This window comes from Sinocyclocheilus grahami, unplaced genomic scaffold, assembly GCF_001515645.1.
Source record: "Sinocyclocheilus grahami isolate Dianchi unplaced genomic scaffold, SAMN03320097.WGS_v1.1 scaffold3.1, whole genome shotgun sequence".
NCBI classification, from domain to species: domain Eukaryota; kingdom Metazoa; phylum Chordata; class Actinopteri; order Cypriniformes; family Cyprinidae; genus Sinocyclocheilus; species Sinocyclocheilus grahami.
Window position 1 is genome coordinate 8,557,851 of NW_015505182.1, and position 17,515 is coordinate 8,575,365.

At 35.0% G+C, this 17,515-nt stretch overlaps 1 protein-coding gene across 1 annotated transcript in view; it reads right to left on the reverse strand.

The window, feature by feature from the left end:
* The window catches only part of LOC107579790 (protein bassoon-like), a 106,198-nt gene that overhangs the window by 75,721 nt on the left and 12,962 nt on the right, over positions 1-17,515 (reverse strand). The window contains exon 2 of the mRNA XM_016265680.1: positions 14,444-14,819. Coding sequence (XP_016121166.1) covers positions 14,444-14,819 — 376 coding nt within the window. The remainder of the gene's footprint in view (positions 1-14,443; positions 14,820-17,515) is intronic.

Below are 17,515 nucleotides of genomic sequence, written 5' to 3' on the forward strand. Positions count from 1 at the left end.
CACTCTCCACCCCATGCAATCTAATCGTTCCAAAATGGTGCCATTCATTTGTGCTCGATTTGTGCTGGTTTGTGCCGTTCAAATTTACTTTGTATCTATTTCCTGTCTTCAGAAATAACAAATACAAAACGGGCCAGTGACGTCACTCTCCACCCCATGCTGTCCAAATCCCTCCAAACCAGTGCCGTTCATTTGTGCTCTATCTGTGCTGATTTGTGCCATTAAAAGAAACAATGTAACCATGACCTCTTCTTAAACATAACGGGAACTTTACTCTCCACCCCGTTTAGCACGGCCGCAGAGTTAAAAAAAAGTGTTTGCGCTGCCTTCAAATTTTAAGTTTAGTCAGCTCCTAGTTTTCACTAACTTCATATTTCAAGTTGACTAAGCTTACATTTCAAGGCAGCATTAAGTTGAAACAATTAAGCATTAAGTTGTATTTTTTTAAATATTTTTTACAGTGAGTCTAAATCGTTCCAATTCATTTGTGCTCGATTTGTGCCGTTAGAATATTAAACACCTAGGCCTATTTTCCATGAATATTCGTTAATATTAATATTAATATTAATTAGGTCATATAAATAGCCTAATTCCAGGCGGTCTCCACACCAAATGCCGCGTTTATGTGTGCTCGATTTGTGCCATGAAAAGAAATCCTGGTTTAATTCTTCTTAAATAGGCCTATTTAAAAGGGGGAGAAGCACTTAATAACCCATTATCTATAGGCTATATGTAACTGTAATTGCATGGTATTACTGCATTTAACAGCTAATATTATTATATTATAATATTATGTTAAGGTTTTTCTGTCCCCCTTACAAACGATTATTTATCGCACTGCATAAGAAAACAAAAAGAACATAATGGACTGTAGAAAAAGTGCTCAAAGATGAAATAGCCTTAAGCTATAGTGAATGTGTGGAAAAATAAAATAAAATAAAAAATACCACAAAAAACTGATAGATAATGTTGCTACATATCAACGAGGTAAAACTTTTTATTGATATTTTGCAATAAAAAACTCACATGAACACATTATACAACGTTAGCCTTGCAAGTCTAACAATATCCTGCATTCAACTGGGAATTACACACAGACGTGCAGGATTTGCGCATATTTAAATAAGCATATTTTTTATGTGTGCCTGTGTATGTGTGCGAAGACTGCATATGATTTATGAGAAACTAAATGTGTACAGGTTTATGCTAAGATCTCTCAGAGTGCATTCACACACACACACACACACACACACACACACAAACACACTTCTTCCATTGATTTACACCCAAATAATGGTGCAGCACACGAGGTATTGATTAGTCAGCTGGTGTGCGAGAGAGAATCCACGAGAAGAAGAGAATCTCTCAAAGACACTGAGCTGAATACTAACACTCACACACAAGCCGCAGAACACACTGCACCCTGACAGAGCTCAGTTAATAATATATTCACTGTACATGACTCATAGTCACATTCAATGGAAAAGTTTAAATAAAAATGACATTTTTATCATGATTTACTCATTACAAACTAGGGGTGTCGCAATATACCGGCATTTGATAGCAACAGGGATATTTAAAACATGAAATTTTGCTATCATGCTAACACTAACGATACACTACTAGATTATTAACAATGCATCAATGTTTTTCCAAAGAGAACAATTTAAACAGAATATGACTGTTACATATAATTCAATCATAGCCAAATAATGCCTTTTTTTGAGAACTGCTTTGACAAAATCACGTGAATTTGATAAGAACCATGAAAATAACATTGTATTTTTCAGTCGATTCTTGTCAATGAACAGCTGATTCAGTTCACAAACGCAACTGGATGATTCATTCAACTGATGACTCATGAGCTCTTTTCCATGCACATAACAGACAGACTAAAATTTAATTAAATTTATATGGATATAAAGGTATAGTTCACCCAAAAATGAAAATTCTGTCAGTAATCACTCACCCTCATGTCGTTCCAAACCTGTAAGAACTTCGTTCATCTTTGGAACACAAATTAAGATATTTTGATGAAATCCGAGAGCTCTTTGAACCTCCCATAGACAGCAAGGATCCTAACATGATCAAGGCTCAGAAACATAATAAGGACATCGTTAAAATAATCCATGTGACATCAGTGGTTACTGTTGAATAAAGTCGTTATTTTTGTTTTCTTTGCGCACAAAAAGTATTCTCGTAGCTTCATAAAATTACGGTTGAACCACAGATGTCACATGGATTAACGATGTCCTTGCTACGTTTCTGAGCCTTGATCGTGGTAATTACATTGCTGTCTATGGGAGGGTCAAAGAGCATATCTTAATATCTTAATTTGTGTTATGAAGATGAACGAAGGTCTTACAGGTTTGGAACGACATGAGGAAGTAATTAATGACAGAATTTTCATTTTTGAGTGAACTATCCCTTTAATGATAATCTTCCTCTTCATTGAGTTAAAGAAGTCATATGATGTTGCTAAAAAGAACATTATTTTGTGTATTTGGTGTAATGAAATGTGTTTATGCAGTTTAAGATAAAAAAAAAACATTATGTTCCACATACTGTACATTATTGTTTCTCCTCTATGCCCCGCCTTTCTGAAACGTGTCGATTTTTACAAAGTCCATCGGTCTGAAAAGCGAGGTGTGCTGTGATTGGCCAGCTATCCAGTGCGTTATGATTGGCCGAATACCTCAAGCGTGTGACGGATATGTTACGCCCCTCACTATACTGTGATGATGCCCTGTCAGGCCGGAGCGATGATTCAAAAACATGAAAACCCATTATAAACGAGGCATTCGTTGCATCCAGTGGGGACATAATTATGGATTATAAGGACTTATACTGTCTTTTTATGCGTTGCGTAAAAAAAGTAGTTTCGCTTTCACAACGAAACACACAGCGCCTTCACGACATGGCGGCGGCAACAACAATACTACAACGAGAATAAAAGTTAGGCCTTCTTTCTTTGTGTGAACATTTGGGCGGCGTTATGCAAATCTTCCCACATCGTGACGTAGACATGTGGGGGCGTGTTAGAACGAGCCGTTTTAGGTAGGCGTGGCTGACTCTTAACTTTTATAAAGAATATCTCTTTGGATTTGAGACTTTAGTCTTTGCAACTTTACAGATCTTCTTTATGCAACAAGAGCTTGTAACACTCCAAAGAGAAAGGAAAAATTGAAATCGCATCATATGACCCCTTTAACATGAGAAATACTGTGAACCAATAAACTGAGCCAATGATTTGAATTTGAGAATCAGAACCAAAATTGTTCTTTTGAGTCGATTCTTGTCAATGAACTAGCTGATCAGATACACAAACCCAACTGGATGATTCATTCAACTCACTGATTTATTGTATGACTTGAGAAGACTTTCGAATAGTTGAGTGAGTTGAAACAGAATGCAGCTGGTGAGACAGACAGAACGAGAGGACAAAATGATATAGATATGGAGAACAGGTGAAAAGCAAACAGACAAGCAGATGGAGTCACAATCAAAGAGTCATGTAGACAAATAGAGACACATCAGTTGCACAGACAGTCGTGTCGACAGCATTCTGTGGCATAAGAGCAGAGAGACAGATAGAGGAGGTGAACTGCAGCCTGTTTCCAGACTAAAGCGGTTGAGACACAGACTGAATGCTGCAGTTTCCTAACAACAAACCACAGCAGCGAAGCACTGAGCCAAAACTGGGACGAGACACATTAAAAGAGCATTCTGAAGGCCCCCAAATACTTTAAATATCTCTATAAACACCACACAAGAACACAACACAGCCTCACTCCCGTCTTAACGGGCACCAGATTCATAAACTAATTCTTCTCTGCGAGCATTAGACCAAGCTGACAGCTTATCAGAGCATATGAAGCACAAATGAAGCCAATTAATGGAAATGTGCTGGTGAGGATTTTTAAAGGTATAGAACCCTTATTTGCTGAGTACCACAGTGTACACTTGATGGATAGCTTATAATTGAGGTGTTTAAAGATGATTAAAAACTACATCAGTTTGCTGTAATGAATGTGACATGTTGCAAGAGAAATGTTTCTGTGAGTAATAATGATCATAATAACAAAGTAATGAGAAAACTGAACTCTCCATTAAGGGTGCTAAGCTATAGCTGCACTCACGTCATGTTGGAATTACCATAATTACCAGTTTGTGGCTGTAAGGTTTTCACATTTTAGTTGGATGCGTAATTGCAAGTTAGAAACGTTGAATTTTATGACAGCTCCAATGTTAGGGACTGCATTATTTATGCTTTTTTTTTTACATGACTTCAGTATAATACAATCAGAATGGTAATAATAATAATAATAATAATAATGTGTAGTAGTAGCAGTTATTAAAAATCATTATTTTTAAATAATCATTAAATCAAAACAATTCATGCATTGCTTCAGTATAATGCAAACAGTAGTTTAATAATAATACTGAGCAATTGTGAAAGTAGCAGTAGTAGTGGTAGTAAATCATTAAACTATTAAATAATTATTGCATTTTCTTAATTATTGAACTATTAAATAATAATTGCCCTAAATAATTTAGCAGTAAATCAACAGTTTGTTAGAAGAAATCATTTTATAAAAAAGTATACATTTTTTTACATCGTTTCAGTATAATACATTGAGTAATTTGATAATAACAACAACTATTATTTTTATTATTATTAAACCGTCATTGAATAAAAACTATTTGATTTTTTTACATTGCTTAATTGTATAATAGTATATATAATACAATCAGTAGTTAATATTTAATAATAATAATAAATTGTTATTAAATTATTGCATCAAATAATTAAATTGGTAGTTAAATAATAATAACAATAATAATTCATTAAAATAAAAATAATTCATACAAAATGTACATGGCTTCAGTATTATAAATTTTGTAGTTAAAAAAAAACTATTATTATTTTATTATTATTGTTAGTTTTATTATTAAATCTTTATTGTTAAACCCATTTCTGAATTTTTTACATTGCTTAGTAGTATAATACAATCAGTAGTTAATAATAATACATTTACATTACTACATAAATTTAGCAATTTGATAACCACAACAACTACTATAATAATAATCATCAGCATCATCATATAAAAATCATCATTCAGAATAAAACTAACTATGCTTAACCGCTAGCTAAGCTAGCACAAAACTGCTGGCTAGCCACCCACATAATGATATCTTATTCTGTGATACGATCATCGCCAAAGAAACAAATCAATTCAGAATCCAAAGACGTAAACAGCTCTGACTAAACTCTGTCATCTCGTAATTATGGTCATTTCCGAAATGTTGTGAATGCAGACGGCAAAGGCTACAATATTCCACATGGTCGAGATGTAACCTTCAGGTAATTGAAAAGTTAGCAAAGACATCTGTGCTATGTGAAACATTCAAAGGGTGTTTTTCTATTATCAAACTCAGAGAAACAACATTTAGTGTGGAAAAAGCCTATTTCTCAGAAACTATTTCTATTACTGCACAGTTTGCACATGAATGCATATTTTGTGCATTAGTGGCAAAAGTGGGGCGTCCGTCTCTTTAACGCATGACAGATTCTATTGTCTTGGAAAGGCAGCGAGACACTGTGCCATTTAGAAGAAAAGCACAGTACTCTACTGTTTGATTAATCATGTTTGCGTGGTGAGCGATGCATTCTTACTCAGCCCTCAGAGACCATTTCACACATCCGTTCAATATCAACTCAAGCACTTCTGATCCAATTTTACCCTGTGCTGTTTGATATGACTCTGCTAAAAGGGGAAAGAAAGGTGATAGCTACAGGTGATTAAAGTAATTGACTCATATTAATATCATAATCTAGGGTGACCATATGTGCCATTTTCCCAGGACGTGTCCTGGCCAGGATTTCAATATTGCCTAAAATATCTAGGTTTTGGCTTTGTTTGCGTGTGCAGACTGATCGGTGTATGACATCGAAATACCATACAGACGGTTCCTTATGCTTTCAAAATGCTCTCGAGGTATTTTGATGTAATACACCGATCGGTCTGCACACGCAAACAAAGCCAAAACCTAGATATTTTAGGCAATATAGAAATCCTGGCCAGTCCTGGGAAAATGGCACGTATGGTCACCCTATCATAATCTGTCAGCAGACAAACACACTTTCTGTTCCTTTTTAGGAAAAAGACCAAATAGTAGTTATCAGGTTCGCCAATATGTGTGAATGCATAGTGAAAATGTATGCATCAAGGCTCATTACTTGTCTCACTAACACACAAAAAAACTACATATTATGTATATCTCAAACTGCATAAAAATACCAAACTGAAAAAAAGAAATTGTGGAATTTCTGCCTGCTCATGCAAAACTGCACACACCTAAGGGATTTTCCACCTGTTTTATCATCAGTAAAAAATGAAAACTCTAAGTCTGATTGCTGATTTGCTAAGTCTGATAGTAACAAATTTGAATTCAGTCCCTTTTAATTCAAAAAATAAAAGAAAATAAATAATACTGAATAAAGAATTGCCAAAATAAAAACAAATTTAAAATAAAATAATAAATAAAATAAAATAAACAAATGAATGGGGTAAACTGAAAAAGAATTAAGAAAAATTAGAGGAAAAAATTTATTAAAATTAGAAATGTTGTCTTGGCAACTAACAAAAAAAATACTAAACTAAAGCTAAATAGAAACATAAATAAATCAATAAAACTGTATGAAAACTGAAGGCTAATTATTATTATTAGTCATATTAATAAATACTATAATAATACTAATAGTCTATAAATAACAATACAATATTCGGAAATGCCACTGGCCAGCTATTTCCAGTCATGCAAGTACGGGTCCATTTAAATAACATACTTCAAATCAAAAATAAAGTCTCAAATCACATACTAAATTAGCTGTAGAAAGCACTACTAAATATCAATGATTTGTTTTTAGATACCTAAATGTCTAATATAATATATAATGTCAGAAAATTATAAAAGATGCCATCCATGCACTTAAAAACTGCATATGGTCTATATATTTAGTATTGAATGTGGTAACCAAATAACGCACAAATGCTGCCTAGGCACATTTATGTAATGATGGTAAAATAGAATGAAATCCATATGTCAGAAAATGATAAAAGCCATCATCCATGTGCTTGAAAAATACATATGGTGTATATATTTATATGGAACCCAAATAACGCACAAATGCTGCCTGGGCAAATTTGTGTAATGGTGGAAAAATAGCATGAAATCTCTAGTGCCGTGGCAGTGTGTGTGTGTGTGTGTGTGTGTGTATTCTTTGTGTTTGTGCTGTGATGAGTGTGTTGTATCCCAGATGGCCCTACACTCGGTTTCCGCTGTCAGTCTCATGATAAATCCTCTAGATAGCGTGAATACCAGTAGATGTGATACATTCGGAGCCAAAACGCAGGACCGATCTATTAGGCTTCACGTTCCCGTCAAGTCACAGATTTCAGAAGAACTCGTTGAGAGAGGAGAATTCATGATGTTCATATTCTACCGTCATTACCCCAGGGTTTTCAGAGGGAACGATGCTTATGTGCCAAACAAGCACAATTATTTTTAGCTTCCTTAACTGCCTGATCAATTTGGACTCTTCTTACTACATTTACACACCGTCATCCGTCTGTCCATCCCGTTCTCTCCTCTGATCCTCCACTGGTTTTCTCTGGCAGTAGGAATGGGAGATCATTGCAGAGACAGAGCAGGATCTATAAATAGAGGATCAGCCAATGGCAGAATGGAACCGCCTCCTGCATGCTGGTGGGTGACTACTGGAGTAGTTCTCTTTCCTTCTATCATTCCACCCCCCTTCCCCACCCTGCTATTTCTCTGTCCGTATATCCCTAGTTCCTGCATCCCACTAAGTGTTGTTGCCATCATGTCAAGCCTCTCTCTCTCTCTCTCTCACTTTCTCCAGGTGTCTGTTGCATAGTGATCAGATGGCCGCTCTTTCTCCTCTTCACCAGCTGTTCTTGCTTCTTGTCTCATGTTCTCTCTGCTTTGTTCTCCAAGTGACATTTAGAGTTCAGCTTTAAACCGCTATCTTTACACTAAACGCCTGGAACACACCATCACTACTGGAGTACTCCGACAAACACAAAATAGAGCAACAACTCAACTCAACATTACTTACACAGGCAGCTTCCTTCTAAGCAGCATCCTAACTGAAATGAAGCCTCATAAGTCATCAATTTGTAACACTCTATATACAGTAACTCACTGGATCATAAAAACACAAATGCACAGCAACATCAACTCACAATTGAGTTAACATGTTACTCATCTAACAAAGTGAGTCTTGACCAAGAATAAAAACATTAACCACAAATATTGGTTAAATCAGACAATATCCTTTTTTTTACTCATTTTAGCTGATATTCTCCAGTTTTAAATAATGTAATATTTTTAAATCAACATTCGTCTGACTTTGTAGGCGTTTGGGGAAAACAATTACATCATTATATTCTCAAAATATAATGAAAATGATTTAAAGGGATAGTTCACCCAAAAATGAAAATTCTGTAACATGGACTATTTTAAAAATTTCCTTACTACCTTTCTGAGTCTTGAACGTGTCAGTTACGTTGCTGTCTATGGAGGGTCAGAAAGCTCTCGGATTTCATCAAAAATATCTTACTTAATTTGTGTTTGGGGTTTGGAACGACATTAGGGTGAGTAATTAATGACAGAATTTTCTTTTTTGGGTGAACTATCCCTTTAACATTACAATAGAAGTATTTTGTAATGGAAAAGTGGTTTAAAAAGTGCAATATATATCAGTAGGCCGGTAGGATTTGTGCAAGAAAGAATGAATGGTTTTATTCAGCAAGGATTAATTTGATCAAGTGAGATTAAAGACGTTTAGAATGTAGATGGTTTGGTTTGAAATAAATTAAAAGAAACAAATATTTCTATTCATCAAAGAATAGGGGAAAAATAATCATGGTTTCAACAAAAACATTAAGCAGCACAACTGTTTATTCAGTATTGATGATAATAAGAAATGTTTCTTGAGCAGCAAATCAGCATATTAGAATGATTTCTGAAGGATGTGCCACTGAAGACTGGAGTAATGATGTTGAAAATTCAGCTTTGCATGACAAAGAATAACTACATTTAAAATATATTAAAACAGAAAGAAGTCCCTTAAAATTGCAATAATAATTCACAATTTTACAGTTTTATCTGTATTTTTTATCAAATAAATGATGCCTTGGTGAGCATTAGAGATCTTTTCATTTATTACAAAAATAACACTCTTTTATCTGAGTACAATATTACCACTTTTTTGTCCAATTTCACACTTTGGATGCAGGCTGCCATGACATACTGATGACATTTGGATGACCAGATATAATTACTAGATAAATTCACTATTTAATAATAAAAGCTCTAGTAGGAAAGCTTGAGACTGTTAACAACAGTGTCAGTTCCACATCACACAGCATGCTCCTTCCCTGTTCCCTTCGGAAAAGCCAGTGAATTGCTTCCACTGGTATATCGCTCACCCCTACTCGACATTTAATAGCCTGTCATATCATAATGTCTCCCGTTTCACTAATAAATTTGTGCTTGGCTCCTGCTTGATGGTTAAAAACAATAATAATTAAAACAAATTTGTTCAATTCAAAATCTGGGCTCAACCATTATTGCTGTATTTCTATTTTGCAGAGATCTCTAGTAATTTAAACCATATGCTCATAAAACATCTGCTCTTACCACACTTTAACCCTGACATTACACGCCAGAAGACATATTCCCCATCACTTTGTCACATGTAGCTGGAACTGACAGCAGAGCTGTTAAAAACGCTGAGTTAGTGCTGTATGCTATGTGCTGCAGCATCAGTATAAATCAAGGCCATCTCAGAGCTGCTTTGTAGTGTCCACCGTCCTACAGGAGCCCAATTAATTCAATCCTGTCTTTATAAAGCACAGCAGGGCTCTAAAACTCTCCCAATCGAATTTCTAAAGATGAACCCTATTGTGAAAAATGTGGCAATGTGCTAGACAAATGATATATCTGTATATCCAAGATCATCAATTTCAGCTGCTGAATGACTATACTGCCTGGATGTTATTGTTATTTGTCATCAACAGAAGCTTTTTAATCCCCCCCAAAAAAAAATTCCACACAATGATCATTCATTAAATGCCATATTATACATACTTGCACTTTACTTTATTCCCTTAAGTCCACTTAGCATAAGTCAAGTCGTAATTTTTCACTTGCCACACTTTATATACATACATCAGTGGTGGGCCGTCAGGGCCAGTAAAGCCTTCTCTGCTGGCCTAAACACTATCAGAATCACTGATTTAGTTTAAATATATTTTTCCATGAATGTGTATTAAATTATTTCCAATAGTCTATTCTCTTCAGTTCATAGCTTTTCTCTTGGTTGCACTGCTTCCAGCAGTGTATGTTTATATTAGAGCTTTTATCCAATCATATTTCAGCAATCGTGTTACCAGGGTCAAAGAAATCTGCCTTAAGGCCTTCAGAATCCACAGTGCAGGCGTCTGTTAGCTTAAATCAATGGCAATGAAACCGTTGCTTTAGCCAATCAGATTTCGAGTTGGTAACACCAGGGCTGCGTTCAGCCCCGACAAAAACGGTGGAAAACATTTTTTAAACTGAAACGGTGGTGCGTTGAACACACTGTTCTGATGACGCAAGAGTTGCAACTATGGCAGCTGAGAAGGCCATTCTTTGTGTTCTTTTTGAAGAATTTTCGGAGCCTGAGGAAAGCGGTATAAATACGTGTTTAATACTGCAAAATACACTCGATGGTACAGTCACTGCCCTTGCTGTCCAGAATAAAAGAGAACATCCCAATCGAGTGAAGGGATTTGTGGAAACTTTGGTACCTAATAAAACCTAATTATTGTGATCCAACATTTGCCTCACATTTCAGGATGAAATGTAATATTTATGGTTTCTATAGCTGTGGCATCATTATGATGGTATGAAGAGATGGATTAATTCATGTAGGACGCCACTGAAGGCCTAGGTGTAAAATGCACGGCCCGCCACTGACATACATATATACTGAAAGAATGGTAGGTTCCTTGTTGTAGGTTTAAAACAGGAATACATTACACTTCAAAACATTATCAAATACAAAAGTTACTTTAAATTGTAATAATATTTCACAATATTACTGTTTTTACTGTGTATGTTAGCCATCTTGCTAAATTAGACGGCCTAAATTAAGACCATCCGTTCAATCTTACACTCTTACCTTGAAAGATATGCCAGCCAACCCTAACATGCAAAATTACTGACAGAGAGGCATCTTTATGACTGGCTAATGCACAGGATCTGCACTCAGATTCTTTGCTGTGTAAAGAGCCCAGAGCTGTCATGGAAACAAATGTGTGATTTCAGGACATCTATTTCAGTGCAATCTGCCAGGTAGTAGAGGCATTGTTATGAGTGGTATTCCTAAAATAAATGCTTAGGGTAGCTTTTAACAGGTTTTTGCTTCTTTACATTTAAAGGGACAGTTCACCTGAAAATGAAAATACTGTCATCATTATTTATTCACCATCATGTGGGTCCAAACATATTTCTTCATATCTAAAATGATAAAAGCACAATAAGTATCATAGTAGTATATATTCCAAGGCTTCTAAAGTTCTACAATAGTTTTGTATGAGGAACACACCAAAAGTCATTATTCAATAAAATGTCTTCTCTCTTCTGTTGTTCTCAAATCAAATACGGCGCCACTGATGTCAATGACATTTGCTCTCGGGATGCAAGATGGTGTTTACTGTTATTCCCACAAATGGTGCCATTTTTCTAGTCAATAATGAGTTAAATTTCGATCAGCTCACACAAAGCTATAACATGGCTTCAGAAGATTTGGAATTGAACGCACAAGCAATACGCTGGTGCCGTTTTATCATCTTGGAGCTTGAGTGTTTAATTTCTCTTTTTTTTAAAGATATTATTTCATTTTTGGGTGAACTGTCCCTTTAAGATTTTTACATGTAAATGACTTTTGTTGCTTTTGGCTAAACTCCATACTACTGATCTAAAGTTTGGGGTCAGTTCGATTTTGTTAAAGTTTTTTAAATTAATCTCTTATGCTCACCAAAGCTTTGTTTATTTTATCAAAAAACAATAAAACGGTAATACTGTGAAATATACAATATAAAGAAATAACTTTGAATATATTTTAGTCTAATCTATTCCTGTGACGCAAAGCTGAATTTTCAGCATCGTTACTCTTCAGTGTCACGTGATCCATCAGAAATTAAATATGCTGATATGCTGCTCAAAAAAACATTTACTATTTTTATCAATGCTAAAAAAGTTGTGCTGCTTATATATATATAGTAATGCATCTTTGCTGAATAGAAGTATTAATTTCTTTCAAAATGATAAAATATCTTACTGAATCCAAACTCGTAGTTCATGCTGTTATTCATCAGGAAGGGTGAAGTTACTAAATATTGAATGTGTGTTGATAACCATGACCATTTCTAAATTACTTATTTTCTATAAATGGTCTCAAGGGGCTGGAAGGAGCTCTCTCTAGTGAGCATTTACTTATAACACAGCTTTCTGAATCAGTGATTGTCTGTCTGAACTACTCTTCAACCCTTATAAAATTGCTTTCCAATTTTCCACCCCTTAATGGCTTTGATGAAGAGCAGGAGAGAGCAGGAGAGCAGATCCACAAAAATCACTTTAGAGCCCCTTCTACACTGATCTTCAGCATCCCCTCCTCTCCGTCCCCCTGTCCATTGCCTAATTTACACTTGCAGGATTTAACGCGCCGCCAGCCATCTGCACCTTTGAGCAACATCCTCAAACACGCTCAAACAATCTCACCCTCACATGCTCACCCTCTCGCTCTCCCACACACTCATCTCTGAACATTGGCTCTGTCTTTCCGCTGCATCCTACACACAGAAACACGCAGGCACACATTCCCATGCGCCCCAGAGGACTCTCGTCTGAGCAGTTCCAGGTTGTGTGCAGTGTGTGTCCTGGGTACGAGCCAGATAGAGGCCGAGGCCGAGCGTAGGATTCATTACCAAGAGCTTTTTATTTAACACATCTGCATCTCTGAACATTGGCTCTGTCTTTCCGCTGCATCCTACACACAGAAACACGCAGGCACACATTCCCATGCGCCCCAGAGGACTCTCTTCTGAGCAGTTCCAGGTTGTGTGCAGTGTGTGTCCTGGGTACGAGCCAGATAGAGGCCGAGGCCGAGCGTAGGATTCATTACCAAGAGCTTTTTATTTAACACATCTCGCTTTCTATCGTTAACAGTAATATTTTATTTGAAAATCACCATTTGGACTGCAATGTTCACTCTCTTTCGCTGTTGTTATATCACACTGTTGCTTTCTGATGGTGAATATTCAGAATCAAACAGGAATAGCTCTCTCAAGGGACTTATGACATGATTTAAGTCCAGCTGATACACACACACATTACTGTTATGTTGTTTTGGGGGTAAGTCTCTTATGCTCAATTCAACAAGGTTGCATTTATTTGGGGGGGTAGAAAAATTTTTCAGATAAAAAAATAAACTTTCAGATAAATTAAAAAGAAAAAAATCTAAGTTTGTTGTGCATGTAGGGCTGCACAATTTAGCCAAAATGTTGTGACTATATATCAGTATTGCTCTAAAATAATAATAATTAATAATAATAATAATAATAATAATATAAAAATTACTAAGTAAAAACAAAATAAGCAATATTATCATTGTAGCATTCCACTGTAAAATAAAAAAACTGAGCATAAAACATATTATTATTTTATTTCACATTATTTCTACATTTTAAAATGTTAAAACATCAAACCTTTATTTTGATGGAAAACGACAGGGAGTTAAATTGCAAAATATCATTACAATTTATAATCATTACAATAACTTTTGTATTTGAATTAGTGCTGTCAAATGATTAATCTCGATTAATCACATCCAAAATAAACGTTTGTGTTCACATAATACATGTGTGTGTACTGTGTTTATTCATTATAAATATAATAAATGTATATTTATTATAATATGTGTTTATTTATTACAATATATAAAATAGAATTGGAATATATTTTAAAATCTAATTTATTCCTGTGATCCAAAGATGATTTTTCAGCATCATTACTCCAGTCTTCAGTGTCACATGATCCTTCAGAAATCATTCTAATATGCTGATTTGCTGCTCAATTATTTATTTAAAACATTGCTTATTATACATTTTGTACATGTTCAAAAGAACAGCATTTGAAAGAGAAATTTCTTTTAACATTTTAAATGTCTTTTCTGTCACTTTTGATCAATTTAATGCAATCTTGCTCAATAAAACTATTTCTTTATAGAAAAATCTTACTGATGACAAACTTTTAACCGGTGCTATACAACATAAAAAGTAGAACGAGCATGCATTGGGCTGCTTACCTCAGTGAGATGAGGGTTGGGGTTGAATCCGCATTGGTTGCACACCATGGAGCGGCACTGCGTGCATTTATTGTAGTTTGGCTGGCCATCTGTGGTGCCCGTCAGATCTGCGGTCTTGCAAACCGGACAGAGCTTGCTGCTGGGCATGGGTGCGATCTGGGGCAAAGAATAGGGCGAGGTGGGAGCGCTGCTTCCGGGCGAGACGGGGTGTCCACCTTTGTTGCTCCCCACGTCCACCTGGAGGTTCTTCCGTGCAGCCTGACCCTGACCGGGTCCCTGAGGCTGCGTCGGCGCTCCGGGGCCGGGTCCTGCGCCCAGTGGACCCCCAGGTTTGGGTCCCATGCTCGGGTCTGTCTGATTAGGTTTGCCTTGGATACTGTGGGAGTAAAAAAGACATCGGTGTGTGAATTAAAGCAGGGGTGGTGTGGCATATGTTTGAAATCACTGATAGCTGAACACTTTGTTGAATCCATCTGCCCAGGGGATTCACAGGAGGAGATTTAAAGAGCTTTGTGCCGCAGCTTCCTGAGTAGTTTGAATGAGAATAGAAAGATAAATCAATGCAGCGGGGCAAACTCTGGGGTGGAAACAGACAGATTGACGAGGACTTTTAATGCTTCTCCAAAAGAATCTGGAAATGTTATCTATGGTGACAGGGGTTTCCTCTTCAGCTAAGCATATTTAATGGTCTTAAATGGTCATTCTTGAACTTTGATATAGAACAGATGCTGCATAGTGGCAAAGTGACAAAATTATGGCTATTATAAATAGATTGGATGTTAATTTAAAAAAAACTGTTGTTATGAATGAATTATCATTAGTGGTGCTTATGAAGACAACCATTGCTACTATTGCTCTTACTTATGGTTAGAGACGTTCAAAGCCACTGACCCTTAATAATAACAATAAAAACATCTATTCACTGAGAATTTATTATTATTATTATTATTATTATTATTACTACAATAACATAATAATTTGTATAATAATAATATATTGTTATTATTATAATAAAAATTGTAAAATATAATAATAATAATAATAATAATAATAATAATAATAATAATAATAAAGCGTGTTATGTTTTAGTTATTGTTATTAATATAATAAAATACAGTTTCATAGTTTCATATATTAGAATATTAGATGATTATTATTATTATTATTATTATTATTATTATTAGAATAATAATAAAACTTTATGTTTATACAGTATATTGTTATTAATACAATACAGTTTTGTATATTAGATTGTTATTATATAATAATAATCATAATAATAATCATAAAACATGTTATGTGTTTCCAGTATTTTGTTATTAATATAAAACAATTTTGTATAGTAGATCGTAATAATAATAATAATAAAACATGTTATGTTTTTACAGTATATTGTTAATATAAAACCATTTTGTATAGTAGATTGTAATAATAATCATAATAATCATAAAATGTTATGTTTTTACAGTATATTGTTATTAATATAATATAGTTTTTAATACTAGATTGTTAAAATAATAATAATAATAATAATAATAAAACATGTTTTTACAGTGTATTGTTATAAAACAGTTTTGTATAGTAGATGATCTATTTTTGAATTGGGCACTTGAACATCAGTATCAGTATCAGTTATAAAAACAACATCTGACAATATCTGTCAAATCTTTTAAAATATCAGATAGACAGAAACAAAAAGTTCTGTGCATAAGGAAAAGTTTTGGCATGATTCGGAAAAAGCAAAATAGTTGTATGACCGGATGCAGAAATTGACCATGAAGTAGATCTCACAGGTGACTGAATACATTTAAAAAAATCCTTTCAAAGGAAGCATTTTAATGGAACTGCCATTTACTGCAAACACAAATACGCTTTCCTCCACAAGAATCTCAAAAATCTGCCACTGACAGTTTATCACATCATCGTCGTACTACATCATGCTGAAAGTTTGTTAATGAGCACTTTTCTTTTGAAGCCAGTACACATAAGAGCTGTGAATATATTTAAGCATTTAATCAATGTGCTCTAATGAGCTATTTATTGTTGTTTCACTCAAAAGAACTGTCAATGGCGCATTTCAAACCATGATCAATAAACATTATGCAATCCCAGAGCTCACATGACTGAATCTCATCCAAATGCCTTTATAAACCAATATAATTACCCAAGCAAGAGATACTCAATGTGTGTCCTGTAAGATGAAATGCTTTAATATAAATGTGAGTCATGGAGTCTGTCATAAAGAAACTTATGATTGCATAACTGTTTTAGTGTTCTAGTATGTTGTTTTACTTGGCAATGTGTTTAGTTTGAGCTTACTAAACAATACTGACATTTTCATTGTCACTTTTACAAGAATATTTGATACAACATAGTAGCGCCCAAAACTGATGTTATAAAACATTATTCAAAAGAAAGTTAGTTGCCTTAAAGAGATAGTTCACCCAAGATTTAAATTATTTTATTAATTACTCACCCTCATGTCGTTCCAAACCTATAAGACCTTCGTTCATCTTTGGAACACAAATTAAGATATTTTTGATGAAATCCGAGAGCTTTCTGACTCTGTATAGACAGCAACGCAACTACCACGTTCAAGGCAACTACCATGTTTAAGGCAACTACCATGTTCAAGGCAACTACCATGTTCAAGGCAACTACCATGTTCAAGGCAACTACCACGTTCAAGGTAGTAAGGACAACGTTAAAACAGACCATGTGACATCAGAAGTTCAACCTTAAATTTATAAAGCTACGGGAATATTTTTGTGCGTGTCGGTCTTTGACGTGTGTTTTTACAAGAGTACCACAAAGAAATTGTTGAATAAAGTCATTATTTTGTTTTCTTTGCGCACAAAAGGTATTCTCGTAGCTTCATGAATTCATAAAAAAAGGCTGAACCACTGATGTCACATGGATTATTTTAACGATGTCCTTACTGCCTTTCTGGGCCTTGAACGTTGCAGTTGCGTTGCTGTCTATGGGAGGGTCAGAAAGCTCTCGGATTTCATCAAAAATATCTTAATTTGTGTTCCGAAGATGAACGAAGGTCTGATGGGTTTGGAACGACAT